At 44.3% G+C, this 15,119-nt stretch overlaps 2 protein-coding genes across 2 annotated transcripts in view; one reads left to right on the top strand and one right to left on the bottom strand.

Annotated features, from left to right (window-relative positions):
• Positions 1-4,962, bottom strand: part of LOC138212157 (protein phosphatase 1 regulatory subunit 37) — a 28,281-nt gene extending 23,319 nt beyond the window's left edge. Inside the window, exons 1-2 of the mRNA XM_069172441.1 lie at positions 4,318-4,962; positions 3,709-3,809 (exon numbers count right to left, since the gene is read on the bottom strand). Of these exons, the coding sequence (XP_069028542.1) occupies positions 3,709-3,809; positions 4,318-4,489 (273 nt within the window). The 5' untranslated portion in view covers positions 4,490-4,962. The remainder of the gene's footprint in view (positions 1-3,708; positions 3,810-4,317) is intronic.
• A 442-nt stretch (positions 4,963-5,404) lies between these two features.
• vrk1 (VRK serine/threonine kinase 1) lies at positions 5,405-14,769 on the top strand. The gene is made up of 13 exons (XM_069172472.1): positions 5,405-5,502; positions 5,957-6,116; positions 6,192-6,247; positions 7,028-7,097; positions 7,683-7,770; positions 8,554-8,662; positions 8,824-8,916; positions 10,448-10,580; positions 10,705-10,825; positions 10,986-11,044; positions 11,733-11,899; positions 14,144-14,237; positions 14,438-14,769. Exons 2-13 carry the CDS (start codon positions 5,957-5,959, stop codon positions 14,602-14,604), a joined length of 1,317 nt encoding a protein of 438 aa, XP_069028573.1. The 5' UTR covers positions 5,405-5,502; the 3' UTR covers positions 14,605-14,769.
• Positions 14,770-15,119: the final 350 nt, after the last annotated feature.

Genomic DNA, 15,119 nt, shown 5'->3' with positions numbered 1-15,119 from the left:
TTCATTTTGCCAAAATGTAGCAGCACATAAAATGTCTCATCGTAAAAAAATAGTCTTTGAGACGAGTGTGTGAAGGTGCGTTCAGGAAGCTTTAATGCAGAGGAACAAAGGCTGCTCGCTGTCTGTCAGGTGAGCCGTCCCCACGTGAAGATTTAAGAGCTGTATTTCTGAATAAATGACCGTCATCTCACACGATTTCCTTCGGCTGATAATTGTTGTTGATCGTTTCCGATTCGTTTCTCTCAACTCCATTTGTGGTGCTTTGTGCTGCACGGTAACACAATGAACAGCAACGACACTCATCGCTGCAACATGGCCATCGACATACGTGTATATTTGCATCTACATGTGCGTTGGTGTACGCGTGTACATCTGTATGTATTTGTGAATATGTGCTATGTAGTCGTTCATATTTCTTTCAGATGTATTTAAAGGGTTAATCTCACTGACAGATGTGCAAAAGAAAATGTGTATGAAGCACATTCACAACAGACACTCAGTTTACTGATACTGTGAAGTGCGTCGGCACAGAATATTAAAACACTTTCATTTCACTAATTTCCGGAGCATTAAACATTTTTAATTTCAAATTCAAACATCCTGTCGTCTGATGTTATGTCTGTATATATGTGTATATGCCGATCTAACTTTAAATATCTCATTGTTTTGTAACAGTCTGAACACATTTTCAGTTTTTATTCGATCTTCAATAGAAGAAAGTAAAAGAAAAAACTGTCTCTGGAGGGAAACATGGATCTTACTGTACCGCCTGTATTAGCTCCTAATGTGCATCACACTTTTTTCTCTGTTATAAATCACTGCCGGGAAGCCGGTGCCAAGACATCGTGTACAGAAGGAGCTTGATCATCTCAATTACCTTTCTAATCACAGAGCGAGCCGCAGAGAAACGCAGACACTTCCCAGTTTGCACAGTGAAATCAGAGAGTTTAAGCGTGGCGGCCTTCGTCCCCGCTGGCTCCAACCTATTATTGTTTACCACTCCTATGAAGATGTCACCAACAGCAATACTGTTTTACCCACTTACAACATTTCAAAGGAGTGCAGAGGGCCCCAAGGGTGCAATAAAAAAAAGGCTTTAAATAGTCTTCAGCGCTGGTCCTCGGGGGAATCGCCCCTCGCCTTAAAAGACCTAATTTAATAAATTTGCTCTTTAGGCTTTCGTCTTTTCGATTTGCATCGTCTCATTATGGATTCATTCGCATGCAGCCCTTTTGGTCTAAATATTGCCCCTCTTAGCTAATGCTTAACCATACATATTTTACTCTTTCAGGAGGACCACCTACATTCGTTTCCAATGCAACTGGGTTCATTAGCACCTCGGAGATAATACGGCGGCTGTATGCTTAATGTAAGCACTGCTAAGTCTCTAATTTTCCACAAATAATTCCCCTTGATCTCAAGTGAAATTTATTCGTGGGTGGGGGGGTGGAGAGCAGTGTGCTTTTACATGGCTGGTCCAAGTAAAGTAAGTATGTACACAAAATGAATTATAAATGGCAGACTGTGTGTTTCAAGTGTGGCTATGAGAGAATGTGAGTTTATTTTACTGGAGAGGAAAAGAGAGAGAGAGAGAGTGTGTGTGTGTGTGTGTCTGTGTGTGTGTGTGTGTGTGTGTGTGTGTGTGTGTGCGTGTGCGTGTGTGTGTGTGTGCGTGCGTCACTAAGAATATTTTCAATGCTTGCATGTGCAAGTGCGACTGTGACAAAAAGTACGTGTGCAAAATTATGGGATACTATGAAAAGGAAAATTGTGATTTCTGATGTTACACTCTTAAAGAAATACATCTACAGAAACAGACGCATTTTTCTTTTCATCAACAGCACATCCATCCACATCAGTGTGTCTGTACATTTGGTACACTTGTGGTTCAGGGTTGGTTACATGACTGGTCTGAGGTGAAAAGTCGCTTTGCTTTCCTTCTCATACGGATTTAAAGTCCAGTCCAAAACCCAAACATATAAACTAATACACTAATTCAACAGATGTTCTTCTCACCAAACGAAGGAAAGTCACCAGCTCAACGAAGCACCGTGCAGCAAACACTTCCACACCGCTGCCCTGAAGCGCTGCTTCAGAGACCCGTTGCTTTGATTGAGGGGAAACATTTAGTCTTCAGATAAAGATGTCCTCATGTCATGCCCTGTAACGGACACAGAACTCCTCTACTCGTCTTCCTCAAAACTCCCTGTGATGCTCCACATCAGAAACACACTCAGTCTTTGTGGAAAATGAAAAACAAAGTCCTGGAAAAGAAACAAAAAAAAGCTCGAAAATAATCAGACAGAAACAGAAAAACACGATCGTCTGGTAAGTCCCTGTTGAATGTGTAAATGAATAACTGCGTCTCCCTTTGGAAACGTGCCGACTGTTTACAGCTGTGAATTATTTGCATTACCGCTAACTTCCGTCGTGCGTTGCAGTTAACCTGCTCTTAGCCTCGTTCAGGCTGGAGATGCTGTTAGCGCTGCGCCACAATAAACCTGATTGAGGTTGATGAAAATCATTTAAATCATGCAGGGGATTTTAGCGTGTGTGTGTGTGTGTGTACTGAGTCAGAGTGAGTGTGCATATGTGTGTTGGTGCTCTAAAAATCAGTCTGTGAGCTCTCCACTGTTACATGAAGGCACCTCTGTTTGCAGTCAGCTCTGACAGCTCCAGTTGCACCAGGTTATCGTGTCGATATCGATCCTCTCTGGAGCGCCGTGATATCGTTTCATGGGACGGTTATTGTATGAGCAGAGTTTCTGATGTTGCATAAAACAACAAGTTTTCACACATTTCTGTTAAAGCCACGTTCAGTAAAATCAAACTGGTGGAGGACAGACACGAATGGGACTTTTTGATCGGGGCCTTTCTGGATGACGATCGTGATCATATATTTCTGTGAAAGTCGTGTTAAACTGCAGGAACTCACACAGGAACAGCAGAGACCGTCTGGTCAATTTTCAAAATAAAACACTGTGCAGACCCCGAATCGTACGGATCAAATCTCCTGTCACTTCATCAACGTCAGGTAGGGGAAGAAATGTGTTCTCAATTTCCTTCAGTAAATTGTGATTTTGTGATCGCAATAATTAACGCAAATTCAGGAAATCTCTGCAGTATTTGCGGGAGCTTGAAAATTTTGCTAAATTCCTGTGACTTTTTTTGCAAAAAATGTCCTTAACCGAAACTCTGCTGAAAGTGTTACTGCATAAAGTTTTTTCGTCAAGACTTTTAAGCTGATGCTTAAAACAGAACTCGCACACACTCACATTTACTCACATTTACTTTTCACGTTTTCACTGACTATCAAAAAAACATGAATATCAGTCAGTTTTATGGAAAATATGAATCTCAGAATTCCTCTTTCTGTGAGATTAGTTGAACTGTGTAAACCAAGCTCCCTGCGGTACCAGCCATACAGCCGGCGGGCTCTTTTAATAGCCGTGTGTGTACTGGCCTTCAGTTTGAATGTGATGCAGTTAAAATACTTCGCTGACGTTACATCCTCACTGCTGCACACTTTGGCTCCGTGTTGGGAAATATCGTGAGTTCTTGCACAGCAGAATGAGCAGTGAACATCAGCAACAGGGAAAACAGCACCGCCCGCCCATCCGACTCCAACAGCAGATCCAACAACAAGACGAGCCTCACGCAGTTTGAATGACGTGAACACACAACGGCTGGTGATGGAAAGCCGTTTACCTGCAGCTGCTGCAGGATGTGCGCTCTGGGTTGGACCTGGTGTCTGCTGCAGCTCTGCTGGTAGGCCACCATTACCTCTGTCAAGGTGAGGCAGCTGTCAGCTGAAATAGAGGAAAACACTCACTCACTCTTTAATGTGTGCATCCCGCCCGGTGAGCCAGCAGCAGCCAGCCACAAGTGCTGAAGGGGCTCCGAAGTACCGTACGGGGAGCTGAACTGTTCTGTGTCAGCAGTCAGCGAGAATGACATTAATGTCTGTCTTATTGGGTGAAAAATACCAGATGTGAGAAACTACAGAGGATTTTTTATGACTGAAACACATCAACGCTTTGATCCTTCAAAAACTGGATTACTTTTCATTCATTTGTGCAAGTTAAGCATGATAAAATGCAGATATACGTATAAAGTGAGGTCAATCAAATAAATATCAAATCACTGTATTTTAGTTATGCAAGAATTAAATTGAAATGTTGAAGCTTTGGTTTGTCAAGAAGAGAATGATGATGCTGACGATACTTTGGCTCAACAAGCCACGAAGACCTTCTTCAAAGAAGTTCAAAACAAATCCACCCGTACTATTAAAGGAGTAATGTGTAATTTGCAGCTTACCCTTTCTGTCGGTGTTCCTGTGCTCCGCAAAGCCGGACACGATCTGCTCATCAGGAGGGAAAGACACATGCTTTCCTTCTTTCCTCGTCCTGCTCTGGTTCTGGTTCTGGTTCTGGTTGGGTTCCTCTGGGCCGTCATCCGTCTGCTCATCGCTGTCACTGCAGCGGGTCATCTCTCTCCCCGACTCCACCACGGAGCTTTCCACGGAAATCTGAAGGCAATCGGTCAGTTCAGCTCAAACTGGAAAGTCTCCCTCAACGACGGCCACATCCTCGTGTCCTCCACGGAGCCATGGCAACGGTTTCTGAAGTACACATCCTCCGAATGTAAAGAGGGAGCAGAAGTGTGTGCAACAGCTGACGTACCAACCAGCGGCCCGCTCCGATCTGAGGTGCTGCTCGCTTCACTCTGTGACACCAAAGAACCACTATCTTATTCATGAGTTGTGCACCGGGCCGCGAGCGATACCCAATATGTTTGTATCAAATGACACATTCAAAATAAGCAAGGCATTAACATTGCTGTTCACATTCAAGGTTTGAAACAACATGCAGGAGTTACAGGATGGACAGCGATGGTGACACATGTTGTCAGCAGTACGTTTCCCTGAGATCCTGTTGGTCCGTTGTGTTGTGATATAAATGGCAGTGCCGCACTAGATTTAAAAACATATATGAATACATATATGAGCAGCACCACAAAGACACACTAGTTTAATTAAAAATAAGTTACATAAAGGCCTCTTTAATTAATTGTCCTCTGACGTATCTTAGTGTTCCTTCATAGAAACGTGGACTTCATCTTTATCAGCTGTGAACTACTTTCAGAAATGTTCCTCTGCTCTGTTCTTCTTGTGTTTCAGGAAACGTGAAACTCTGTAAAACTCTTTAAAACTCTGTAAAACTCTGTAAAACTCTTTAAAACTCTGTAAAACTCTGTAAAACTCTTTAAAACTCTGTAAAACTCTGTAAAACTCTTTAATTCGCTTCACGTCCTTCAAGAGCTCAACCACGAACGCTGACGTCACTCCGTCCTACGCAGCGTGAGCCGACCAATAGAACAGCAGCGCGTCGTGACGTCACTTCCTGACCTGTGAGTTTGCGGGAAGTTTGTTCCCGGTACAGTTTGAGAAGAGTCCTGCTGACGGAGTCGTCCTCCCGGTCAGCTCGAAACAACACAGCGACGGTACGTATTGACCCGTAGTTTACCGACAGGTGTCACGTTAAATGATAAACGGCGCAGATGTTCGGGGCTCTTTGTTCTGGTGTGACGTCGCTGCTAAGGAAGCAGCGCGGTTAGCACGCGGAGCTAACCGGCGGTTATCAACACGTGACGTTTCCTCGAGTCTGTCGACCGATTAACGGCTGTCCGTACCACACACCGTTTAACGTTTCAACCGGAAACACGGTCGCGGTTACTGAACTTCGCTGCTCGGAGTCGGACAGCTGTTAGCAGGTTACCAGCTGGTCAGCTGACTCCAACCGTCACAGCTTCCGGGTAGCTCCGGATACCAGACCGTCCACGTGTTGTTTATATTTGGGTTTGAAATCAGGCGTCAAACATTTGAGGAGAAGTCGCTCCCAGTTCATCTCGCCTCCCTTTGAACCTCTCATCCATCCCGACGAGCTCTCTGTTCCAGATGCCTCCGAAAACCAAAGCAGCAGCGAAGGGAAGAGCTCCAGCGAAGAGGAGGCTGGCGGAGGAGTTCCCTCCCGGAGAAGTGCTGACGGACACGGGGAAGAAGGCCTGGAAGCTGGGCGCCCCGATCGGCCAGGGGGGCTTCGGCCTCATCTATCTGGGTAAGAGGCGGCAGGTCTGAAGCACCTTCACCCTCCAGATGTCTTTAAGAAACAACATGTGGTTTTGTCCTCCAGCTGATGAGAACTCTGTGAAACCTGTTGGAGGAGACGCTCGCTACGTCATCAAAGTGGTGAGACTCTACACCTCCTCAAAACATCAGCATCCTTCACCTGTTTCAGGTTTCATCTATAAACTAAGATATCAGTGAACTGGAGAGAAGTCTGCAGGCGTGTTTCAGGACGTGAAACCAGACTTTTATTTGTTTTTTACACCAAAGACCTTTTACACCTTTAAAATCTCCCTCCTTGTTCATTATGGACAAGAACAGCTGATGTGACGACAGGTGCATGTTGTGTGTGCTGTTGTTTTATGAATCACTGAGCTTGGAAACAGTGTGATTTATACCAAGTTGAGGCCAAAACTCTGAAAGCATTTTTTTTAATGGGACTGAAGGAGATCCAAGAAAATAACACGTTGAGATAGTTTATGTTGGATGATCAGGAGAAGTTCAAGACTCACCGTAAATGTGTCAGAACATTTCAAACAAAAGGAGGAAACTATTAAAACATTAAAATCTGTGAGTGTTGTTGTTCGATTTAATGTGTTAAGGTTGTTAATTGATCACTTCATTGATCACGTCATCTGTTGTTGAATTCCTGGTGTGGTGACATCAGCTCGTACCTGAGCGGGTTCATTCTTCAGATATTTCCGGTTGTATTAACGTGTTTCATCACATCATTAACTGATGCCTCTAACACATGTTCACACTCCTGAATCCATCAGTCACACCGGACCTTTGAATTGTACTTCATCTTTTTACCAGCACTCGTGTGACAACACAAAGTCCGTCCTCTGTGTTTGTGTCTCTACGGTCCTCTAATGTTAAATGTCCTTTCTGTTCTGTCCACAGGAGCCCAGTGAAAACGGACCGCTATTCTCTGAGCTCAAGTTTTACATGAGAGCTGCGAAGCCGGATCTCAGTAAGATGCATTATCATTCCTCACACACACACACACACACACACACACACACACACACACACACACACACACACACACACAGGTAGAAGTGTGCCACGGAGCCAAAGTTCGGCCTGTGATCAGCGCACCAGCAGCGTCTCACCACCGGGGCGAACAAACAAATAAAAGAAAGGCAACTTTCTTAATTAAAAAAAGAGGTTGTGTTGGAGGAGGGGAGTCTTCTGGTGGCTGCTCTGTGAGCCCCCGGGCCACAGCTTTGCATTTTATATAATAACAATCCAAATGTCAATCTCCCCTGACAATTAACTGTTATATTACTAAGGAACCAAAGGCTCATATTTAATTCATGCTGGAATCTCACGTTGTTGGTAAATATTTGTCCCAGCAGCAGATTAGCTCACGGCCATGCTAGCCAGCCCCCCCACACCCCCCTCCTCCATAACACCCCCCTCCCCCCGGGAGTATTATACTCTTATTACTTTGAGCATCACAGCCGTCACCCACTTACACCGACACCACTGAGCAGTGACGTCACATCAAGTTTCAATAATCCAACTGTCTTTGCTTTCTGTTTCTGTCCTGCAGTTCAAAGCTGGATGAAGTCGCACAAGTTGAAGAACCTGGGAGTTCCCCGGTACTGGGGCTCCGGGCTGCACGAGAGAGGAGGCAAGCGGTGAGACGGGGACTGTTCGCAGGGCACGACACACGAGACCTGCTCCTACTCTTTCAGCTTCTTAGTTTTTAGTTGTAGTTTCATGTGAACACGTTCCAGAAGAGAAAACTACGAACCATTCAGGGTGTTTCTGGACCGTAACTCTGAGTCTTAAAAAAAACAGCTTTCAGGTGTTCAGAAAATAAACTGGGATAATTCTATTATCGCAATTACAAACAATACAAAATACAACTGAATGTTATTGGCTAGATAAAATTAGCAACATTCATTTCTTTATCTTTCCTATTTAAAAACAAATATTGCCTGTGGCTAGATTTAACATTTGGTTGTCTTTGTTATTGGAATAAAAAATAAAACATTTCAGAGCCGTGCAACAAAGCGAGCAACGCTCAACTATTACTTGCATGGATACGAGAAAAATGATTTTAGTGGCAAGACTCAATCACAGGATCCCTTCAGGTTTTATTTATGTTCTCATGATCAAATGAAAGCCAACAAAATTAAAATAAACTAAAGTCAGAACTAAATAGAAACAAATTTCGAACCAAAATAACAACTGATAAGTAAAAACATGTTAACAGAAAGGTTTCAAGATGTTCAACATGGTCATAATAATTCATATTTTAGGTTAGATTTGCAGACATTGGCAGATTACTTTTAAGGTTGTTGTTGCAAGTTTCATATTATTTTCTCTTCGGGCTGCAGAGCTTCTTTTTAGAAAGAATCAGTAGATGTGAAAGTCTGCAGCGGAGGATGTGAAGAAGTCGTGTTTGTGCCCACCAGCTACAGGTTCATGGTTATCGACCGGCTCGGCACAGACCTGCAGAAGAAGTTTGAAGAATGTGGAAGAAAATTCCCCAGAAAACTGGTCCTGCAGCTCGGCCTCCGACTGGTTGGTGATTTCATCAATAAATAAATCAACTTTCTTTCCCCTCAGTGGAAAAACAACAACAAAAAAAACGTGTTCATTGAATTACAGGAAGGTGAATTTGAAATATTGAGCAAAAACATCATCTGTGTTTTTTGGTCTGTTGTTTGTTTGTCGTCGTTCAGCTGGATATTCTGGAGTACATCCACGAGCACGAGTACGTCCACGCTGACATCAAGGCCTCCAACCTCATGTTGAGCCACAGCGATCCTCACCAGGTCAGTAGTGTTTCAAGCTTCTCGGCTAAAATCATCTCGGTCTGTTTCTGGGGGAAACAAATGTTTAACGAGCGTCCGCCTCCTCGACGTGTTCAGTTCAGCGCTGCACTTCCTGTTGTTGTGAAAGTAAAGTGGCGCCGTGACCTCGGCGCTGCTCCTTGAAAGCAGGAGATGATTGTGTTTTTGGTTGTAACGCACTTGTACCGCTTCGTTAGATTCAATTAAGGCCTGGAGAGGGGGAGGGGGAGTGTGTGTGTGTGTGTGTGTGTGTGTGTGTGTGTGTGTGTGTGTGTGTGTGTGTGTGTGTGTGTGCGTGTGTGTGTGTGTGTGTGTCAGAGGAGATTAGATGGCTGCAGCAATGAGCTTTTTCTTGCAAACAAGGAGGGGGCCGGGGCAAATATTTAATTTGAAGATTAATAATGTATCATTGGTGGTGTTATTAAAGAGCTATTTATAAATGACAATTTAAAAATCAGCCCCTCAGGACATTAATACTAGGTGAGCTTGTTGTTTTTAGGCTTTACCCTGCAGTTACAGGGATGTACACTCAGTCTTTTATTACTGTATATTTCTTAATAATAGACTGTAAGAACAAAGTAAATAGTAAGAAGCTTGTGAAGGTGAAGTTATGATTTTCAAATCATGTTCTTCCTGCTTTCAGGGTCCCTGGTCTACGTTTGTATTTAGCGCATGAACATCGGGTGAAACGGATATTTAAAGTGGTGCAGTTTTATTCCTTTAAACATTTTATATGTATTTGTATATTCATCATCAGTCGCTCCCGGAAATCACGATCTTACAATCACAGAAATTCTCACAAATCTGAGCGATTGGCGCAATATTCTGGGGAACTTAACATTTTGGAAAATTCCTGTGGTTGATCTGTAAAAGTGTACGAAATACGCCTTTCCAAACAAAAACTCCTCATTCTCCTTTCATCACCAAAACAAACTTCATGCTGGCTGACTGGAAAAAAAAAACAGAAATGATTTCTGGGAAATAAGTATGTGTTCAATTAGTTTTCTACACACAGTCAGTTGTCCAGGGTTGCACTTAGTTTTTGTGCATACAAGATTGTTAGAAGTGTTTTTTACAAAGCATTTTAGGAACTTCTTTTTACAGCAAATGTTCTATATAACGGTCACAGATTGGTTTGTAAAGCTGCGGTACTTTTATCAATCTTTTTATAACTTTGAAACTCACGGTTCCTTTAGTTCAGAAATTTAAAAACATAAAAAAGATTGGAGCTAAAGTATTTGTGTGATGCACAGAAGAGTGATTGCATGACAGTTTCTTTATTAACGAGTGTTTTTATAGGAAATGAAAAAGAAATGTGTAGACTTGCAATTTATTGCCAATTTCCATAATTTTACCACAAAACAATCACTTAACTTCACAAATTGCATCGTAGCAAGTGAAAAATCAAGTTCTTTTAAATGCTCAGCGAAGTGCTGGAGGTGCTGATACATGTATAAAGTGTTAAACGGTTCTGGTTGCGTGCATGCCTGAATAACTGTGTTTGTACCTGCAGGTGTACTTAGTAGATTATGGGCTGGCATATCGGTACGCGCCCGACATGGTCCCCAAAGAGTACAAGGAGGATCCCAAGAGATGTCACGATGGCACCATCGAGTTCACGAGCATCGACGCCCACAAAGGAGCATGTAGGTCCACGTAGGCCGTTTGTACAGTCGTGACCCCAAAAACAGAGTCTGATATACGATGTGCATCATAACCGTTGTCATGCCGACCGTGTTTGTTGTTGCTGATGTGTTTGTTGGGCTCCAGCTGCGTGCAGGCGAAGCGACCTGGAGATCCTGTGTTACTGCATGGTTCAGTGGCTGTGTGGTCGGCTGCCCTGGGAGGACAAGCTGCAGGACGCCCTGTACGTCAGAGACGCCAAGATCAGGTGAGACTCACCGATCGCTGCACACGTCTGAGACCGAGCGGTCAGGAAAGGCTTCGCGCTGCATGAACACGGTTACAATTTGTTCATTTCATTGCTATTTCATGTTGAGAAAGATTTTCCAGATTGTTGGTGAAACTTTGCGTCATGTTTTCCTTTACAGGAGTCAAGAAGGCATCTCTGAGTTTATGAAGACGTGTTTCTCCACCAAAGACAAGCCAGGTAAGAAAGAGACACACAGCTGGGAAACTGGAAAACCACCTCCAGTGTTAGTCTGCACCTCCAGTTTAAGTTAGTAATGTTAGTAACCATTATTAGTAAATATCAATATTAGCCTCATAAATGCAGTATTAATTGGGCTTTTAAATTGACATTTTGTTTTTTCCAGGCTGCCAAGGTAAAAAAAAAAATCAATAAAAACTTGATCTGATTATAGTTTTTCAAGCAGAAACCTTCCATGTTTCTCATTCAGATAAAAGTCCAATAAGACCTTTAACGTTTGACGTATCGCTGTGAGAATAGTTGCATTTCTAGTATTTCCAGTTGGACCTGAAGGCAGCGCGTCGCCTTCGAAGACGAGACGTCACGCTTTCCTCTGCTCTGATGAACACAAACACAACTGCTGTTTGCAACTCTGTGTGTGTGTGTGTGTGTGTGTGTGTGTGTGTGTGTGTGTGTGTGTGTGTGTGTGTGTGTGTGTGTGTTGATCTGTTCGCGCTGGTGTGTCAAGTTTGAAGAAAGTCACAAACAGGCTTCGCCCCGACCGGATTAAAACATTAGTGTTGGAACAAAGATCGTGTTTAACAGGAGTTGAGAGATGTTCAAGTCCAGTCGGCGTTATTTATACAGTCTTGGAGGGAAGTAGCTTTCATGTTATGATGAACTGGTTATGACTATGATTATATTCCAGATGAGATCCAGAGGTTCATGGAGGAGGTGAAATCTCTGGGATACGAGGACAAACCTCCGTACGACAAGCTGCGCTCAGTCCTGCAGGCTGGACTGAAGTCCATCCAGGCTAAAGATGACGCCAAGCTGGAGTTCACGACTGTCAGCGAAGCAGCATCACCTGTCCAGGTGAACACACACACACACACACACACACACACACACACACACACACACACACACACACACACACTCACACACACACACACACACACTCACACACACTCACACACACTCACACACACTCACACACACACACACACACACACACACACACACACACACACACACACACACACTCTCACACACACACACACTCACACACACACACCGAGGCAGGCTACGACCTGGAGGACTTCACCTTTTCAGTTCCAGTTCATCGTTCCTCTGTGCGGCTGAAAGTGATCCGTTAAATAAAGCTGATGTGTGAATATAAACGGTGGACACGGGACAAACCGCAGACCTTCAGGTCCGAGTTGGAGACTGAACACACAGACGTCACCAACAGGTTTCTCTCCAGCACAGTTTAGCCTGTAAAGCTTCATCTGTAACTGCTGGATGTGGAAATAAACAACCGTTTACCATCAAGTTCATCACATAAACAGCTTCAAATCGAAAAGAGTGAGAGACGGTCTCCATAACAACCAGAGGCTGCAGCTGATTGAAATCGAGCCGTCATCCTCTTCAGGTTGGTCTGCTGCCTGGGACTAATCAACCTCTGAGATCCGTGTTGAATCTCCTCTTTAGTGGCAAAACTTCACCTTCATTGTTGGGGAACAGGAAGAAGTCCTGGGGAGGTGAATGAGCTGATGCTCCTCCTCCTTCTGTCTGGCACAGTGAAGCTCCGCCCCTCTTGACACGTGATGTCATCAGAGCACGTCGCCCGGCTCATCGTTTCTTCGCCGTAGACTTTCTGAAGCGTTTCGAGCGTCTCCGTTGACCGTTTACACAGTTTGATGCAGAATGTGACGTTTGTCTGCTCCAGTTTCAGGTCGACGGTGAAGTCACGAATGTTCACGTACCGGCGCTCAGAAAACGTCTCCAACTCCTCGCTGATGTCGATCAAACGACCGAACTCGTACACGACTGCTCTGCGCTGCGTTCCAGAACTTATTTTCTTGAGTGCTGAAAGAATGAAGCTGAAGCCCTGAAATCTGGAGGATTATAACTTTTAACAAACAATAGTCGCTCATCAGTGCTGCAATTTTTACTGATTTGATGGTGAGAACTGAAATAGTTTCCAGCTGCAGTGTGCTGAGCTCCAGTCTACCACTCCACCTCCAACACCGTCAGTCTGATGTTTGTTTCCTGTCCTCCATCCTCGTCTCTCTCTGCATATGGAAGAAGCCACCGGGGACGTGGTGTTGCCAGCCGAAGGGTTACCGGGCCCCGGCGCTGGTTATTCTATGTAATTATCCCGCCAATCTGTTCACCTCAGCGGGTGCCGCGTGGTGATCATGAGGTAGCAATTGTCAAAAAATATGGAGGGGGAGGGAGGGAGGGGGGGTGATAGTTCAGACTGAGTGGAGCTTCATTATAGAGTCCTAGAAAGGAGGAGGATGGATGGAGGAGTTGATTGCCTTCGATAAGTACACGACTCTCTGAGGACACCTTCACTTTTTTTTCTTCTTTGATTTCTGTCGGGAGGACGGAGACGATGACGTCCCAGTTCACGGAGGAGATGCAACGACTCCTGTTTTAGTTCTGATCTGATTCTGATACCTGCCGTTAGAAATCTGCCAATAACGATACGAAACTGATACCAGAGCTCTTCATGTTGTTATTATTATTATTATTATTATTGTACTCGGTAGTGGTGAATTTATACGGGAAAAAAATACATAGAATATGTTACATTGAAATGTTTTCCAATTGAATTCACTCAAACAGACAGACAGGAGTGGACAACCATTAAAACCAATTCATAGAAATATCCAACGATGAGATCTGGATCTTCATGGATCAGAAACCTTCATCATCAACAGTTTGTTTGTTTGGTTCTGCTGTGGTCCAATCAAGGAACACGTTCTCATGCTGCCCAACTCACTAGTGAACTAAATGTTTGGATATCAAAGAAGTCAAGTCCAAGAAAACATCTGGAGTTACTGCTCATCATCAACAGGTGCTGCCGAAAGGAACGACTGTTGTTCTTTTATAACTGGGATTTGTCCGATTTTGATTGATGATTGTTTTGGAGGTGTGAAGGCTGGTCCCATCAGTCTCTCAGAAGTACAGCAAAAGGCTTTCAAGTACTCTGAACAAGAGCTTCAGCAACAAACAATACTGGACAGACAGCTGAGTCGGCGGTTTACAGGAACCTGAACATGTGAGCCCTCCGTTGAAAACCTTTTTCCTTGTTTCTTGTCCCTCCAGAAGTTGACCAAGAGAAAGAAGGCGTCAGATGATCCGGAGGAGGACGAGACTGATGGAAGTCCTGTCAAGAAAAAGAGAGTCACCAAGAAGAAAGGTCGGTGTCCTCTGTTTATTTAATGCTCTTTACTACCAACTGACATGATACGTTCCAACGTCAGTAAAATAACTCATTAGCCAATAATATCTCGGTCTCTGATAATCGCGCTTTATGCTCAGTTGCCTCAAAAGTGTTTGGACGGACATTAATGGGAAGTGTCCGATAACGGCGTGAACCTGTCGAATTTTCCTCTGCAGGAGTGAACGGGGTGAAGACAAGTCCCAGAAAGACTTCCCGACCCAGGAAGGAACCGAACTCGGGAAAAGCCGGCGCCGCAACGTCCAGACTGGTGGAGACGAGCACCCAGACGACGCCCGGACTCGCCAAGAAGTCCAGAGGCAGACCCAAGAAAACCAGCACCTGAACATCCACCTGTTCCCGACACGCCTCCTCCCGGCGCCCCGCCCCTTCTTAAAAACCCGTTTTATATGCTGTCACCTGTTACACTGCTCTGATAGATGCTGATGTTTGTTTTTGTTTGGTGTGCTCGAAGCCCGATCCGTTGTAATAAAGAGGAACTAAAACATGACGTGTGGTGAGCGCCTCCTCGGACCTGACGACCGTTACCATGACAACCATTTAACGTCCCCGGTGGCGGCCGGATGAGGAGCTCGGTGTCAGTTCGGGGGTTTTGTTGTCTAACAAACATGAATTCCTTCCGGTGCCGGACGAGATGAACCAAGTGTGTTTCTGTAGTTTAACTGCACCGACACGTCGATCTGAGTTATCTTCTGGAGACGAGCCTCCGGCCGCGGTTTGTGGAAAGATGTCTACTTTCTCCGATGATTATTTAAAATCATTATTCATTACAATTATCAGTTATTTTTATGCTTCTTAGTTCTTTATTATCACGATAACAACCAGTTTTGTGGAGCTCAT

The sequence above is a fragment of the Embiotoca jacksoni genome, unplaced genomic scaffold, assembly GCF_022577435.1.
Source record: "Embiotoca jacksoni isolate LCO1_2020_lvr unplaced genomic scaffold, fEmbJac1.0.p SCAF_53, whole genome shotgun sequence".
NCBI classification, from domain to species: domain Eukaryota; kingdom Metazoa; phylum Chordata; class Actinopteri; family Embiotocidae; genus Embiotoca; species Embiotoca jacksoni.
This window is presented reverse-complemented; position numbering and strand designations above follow the sequence as displayed.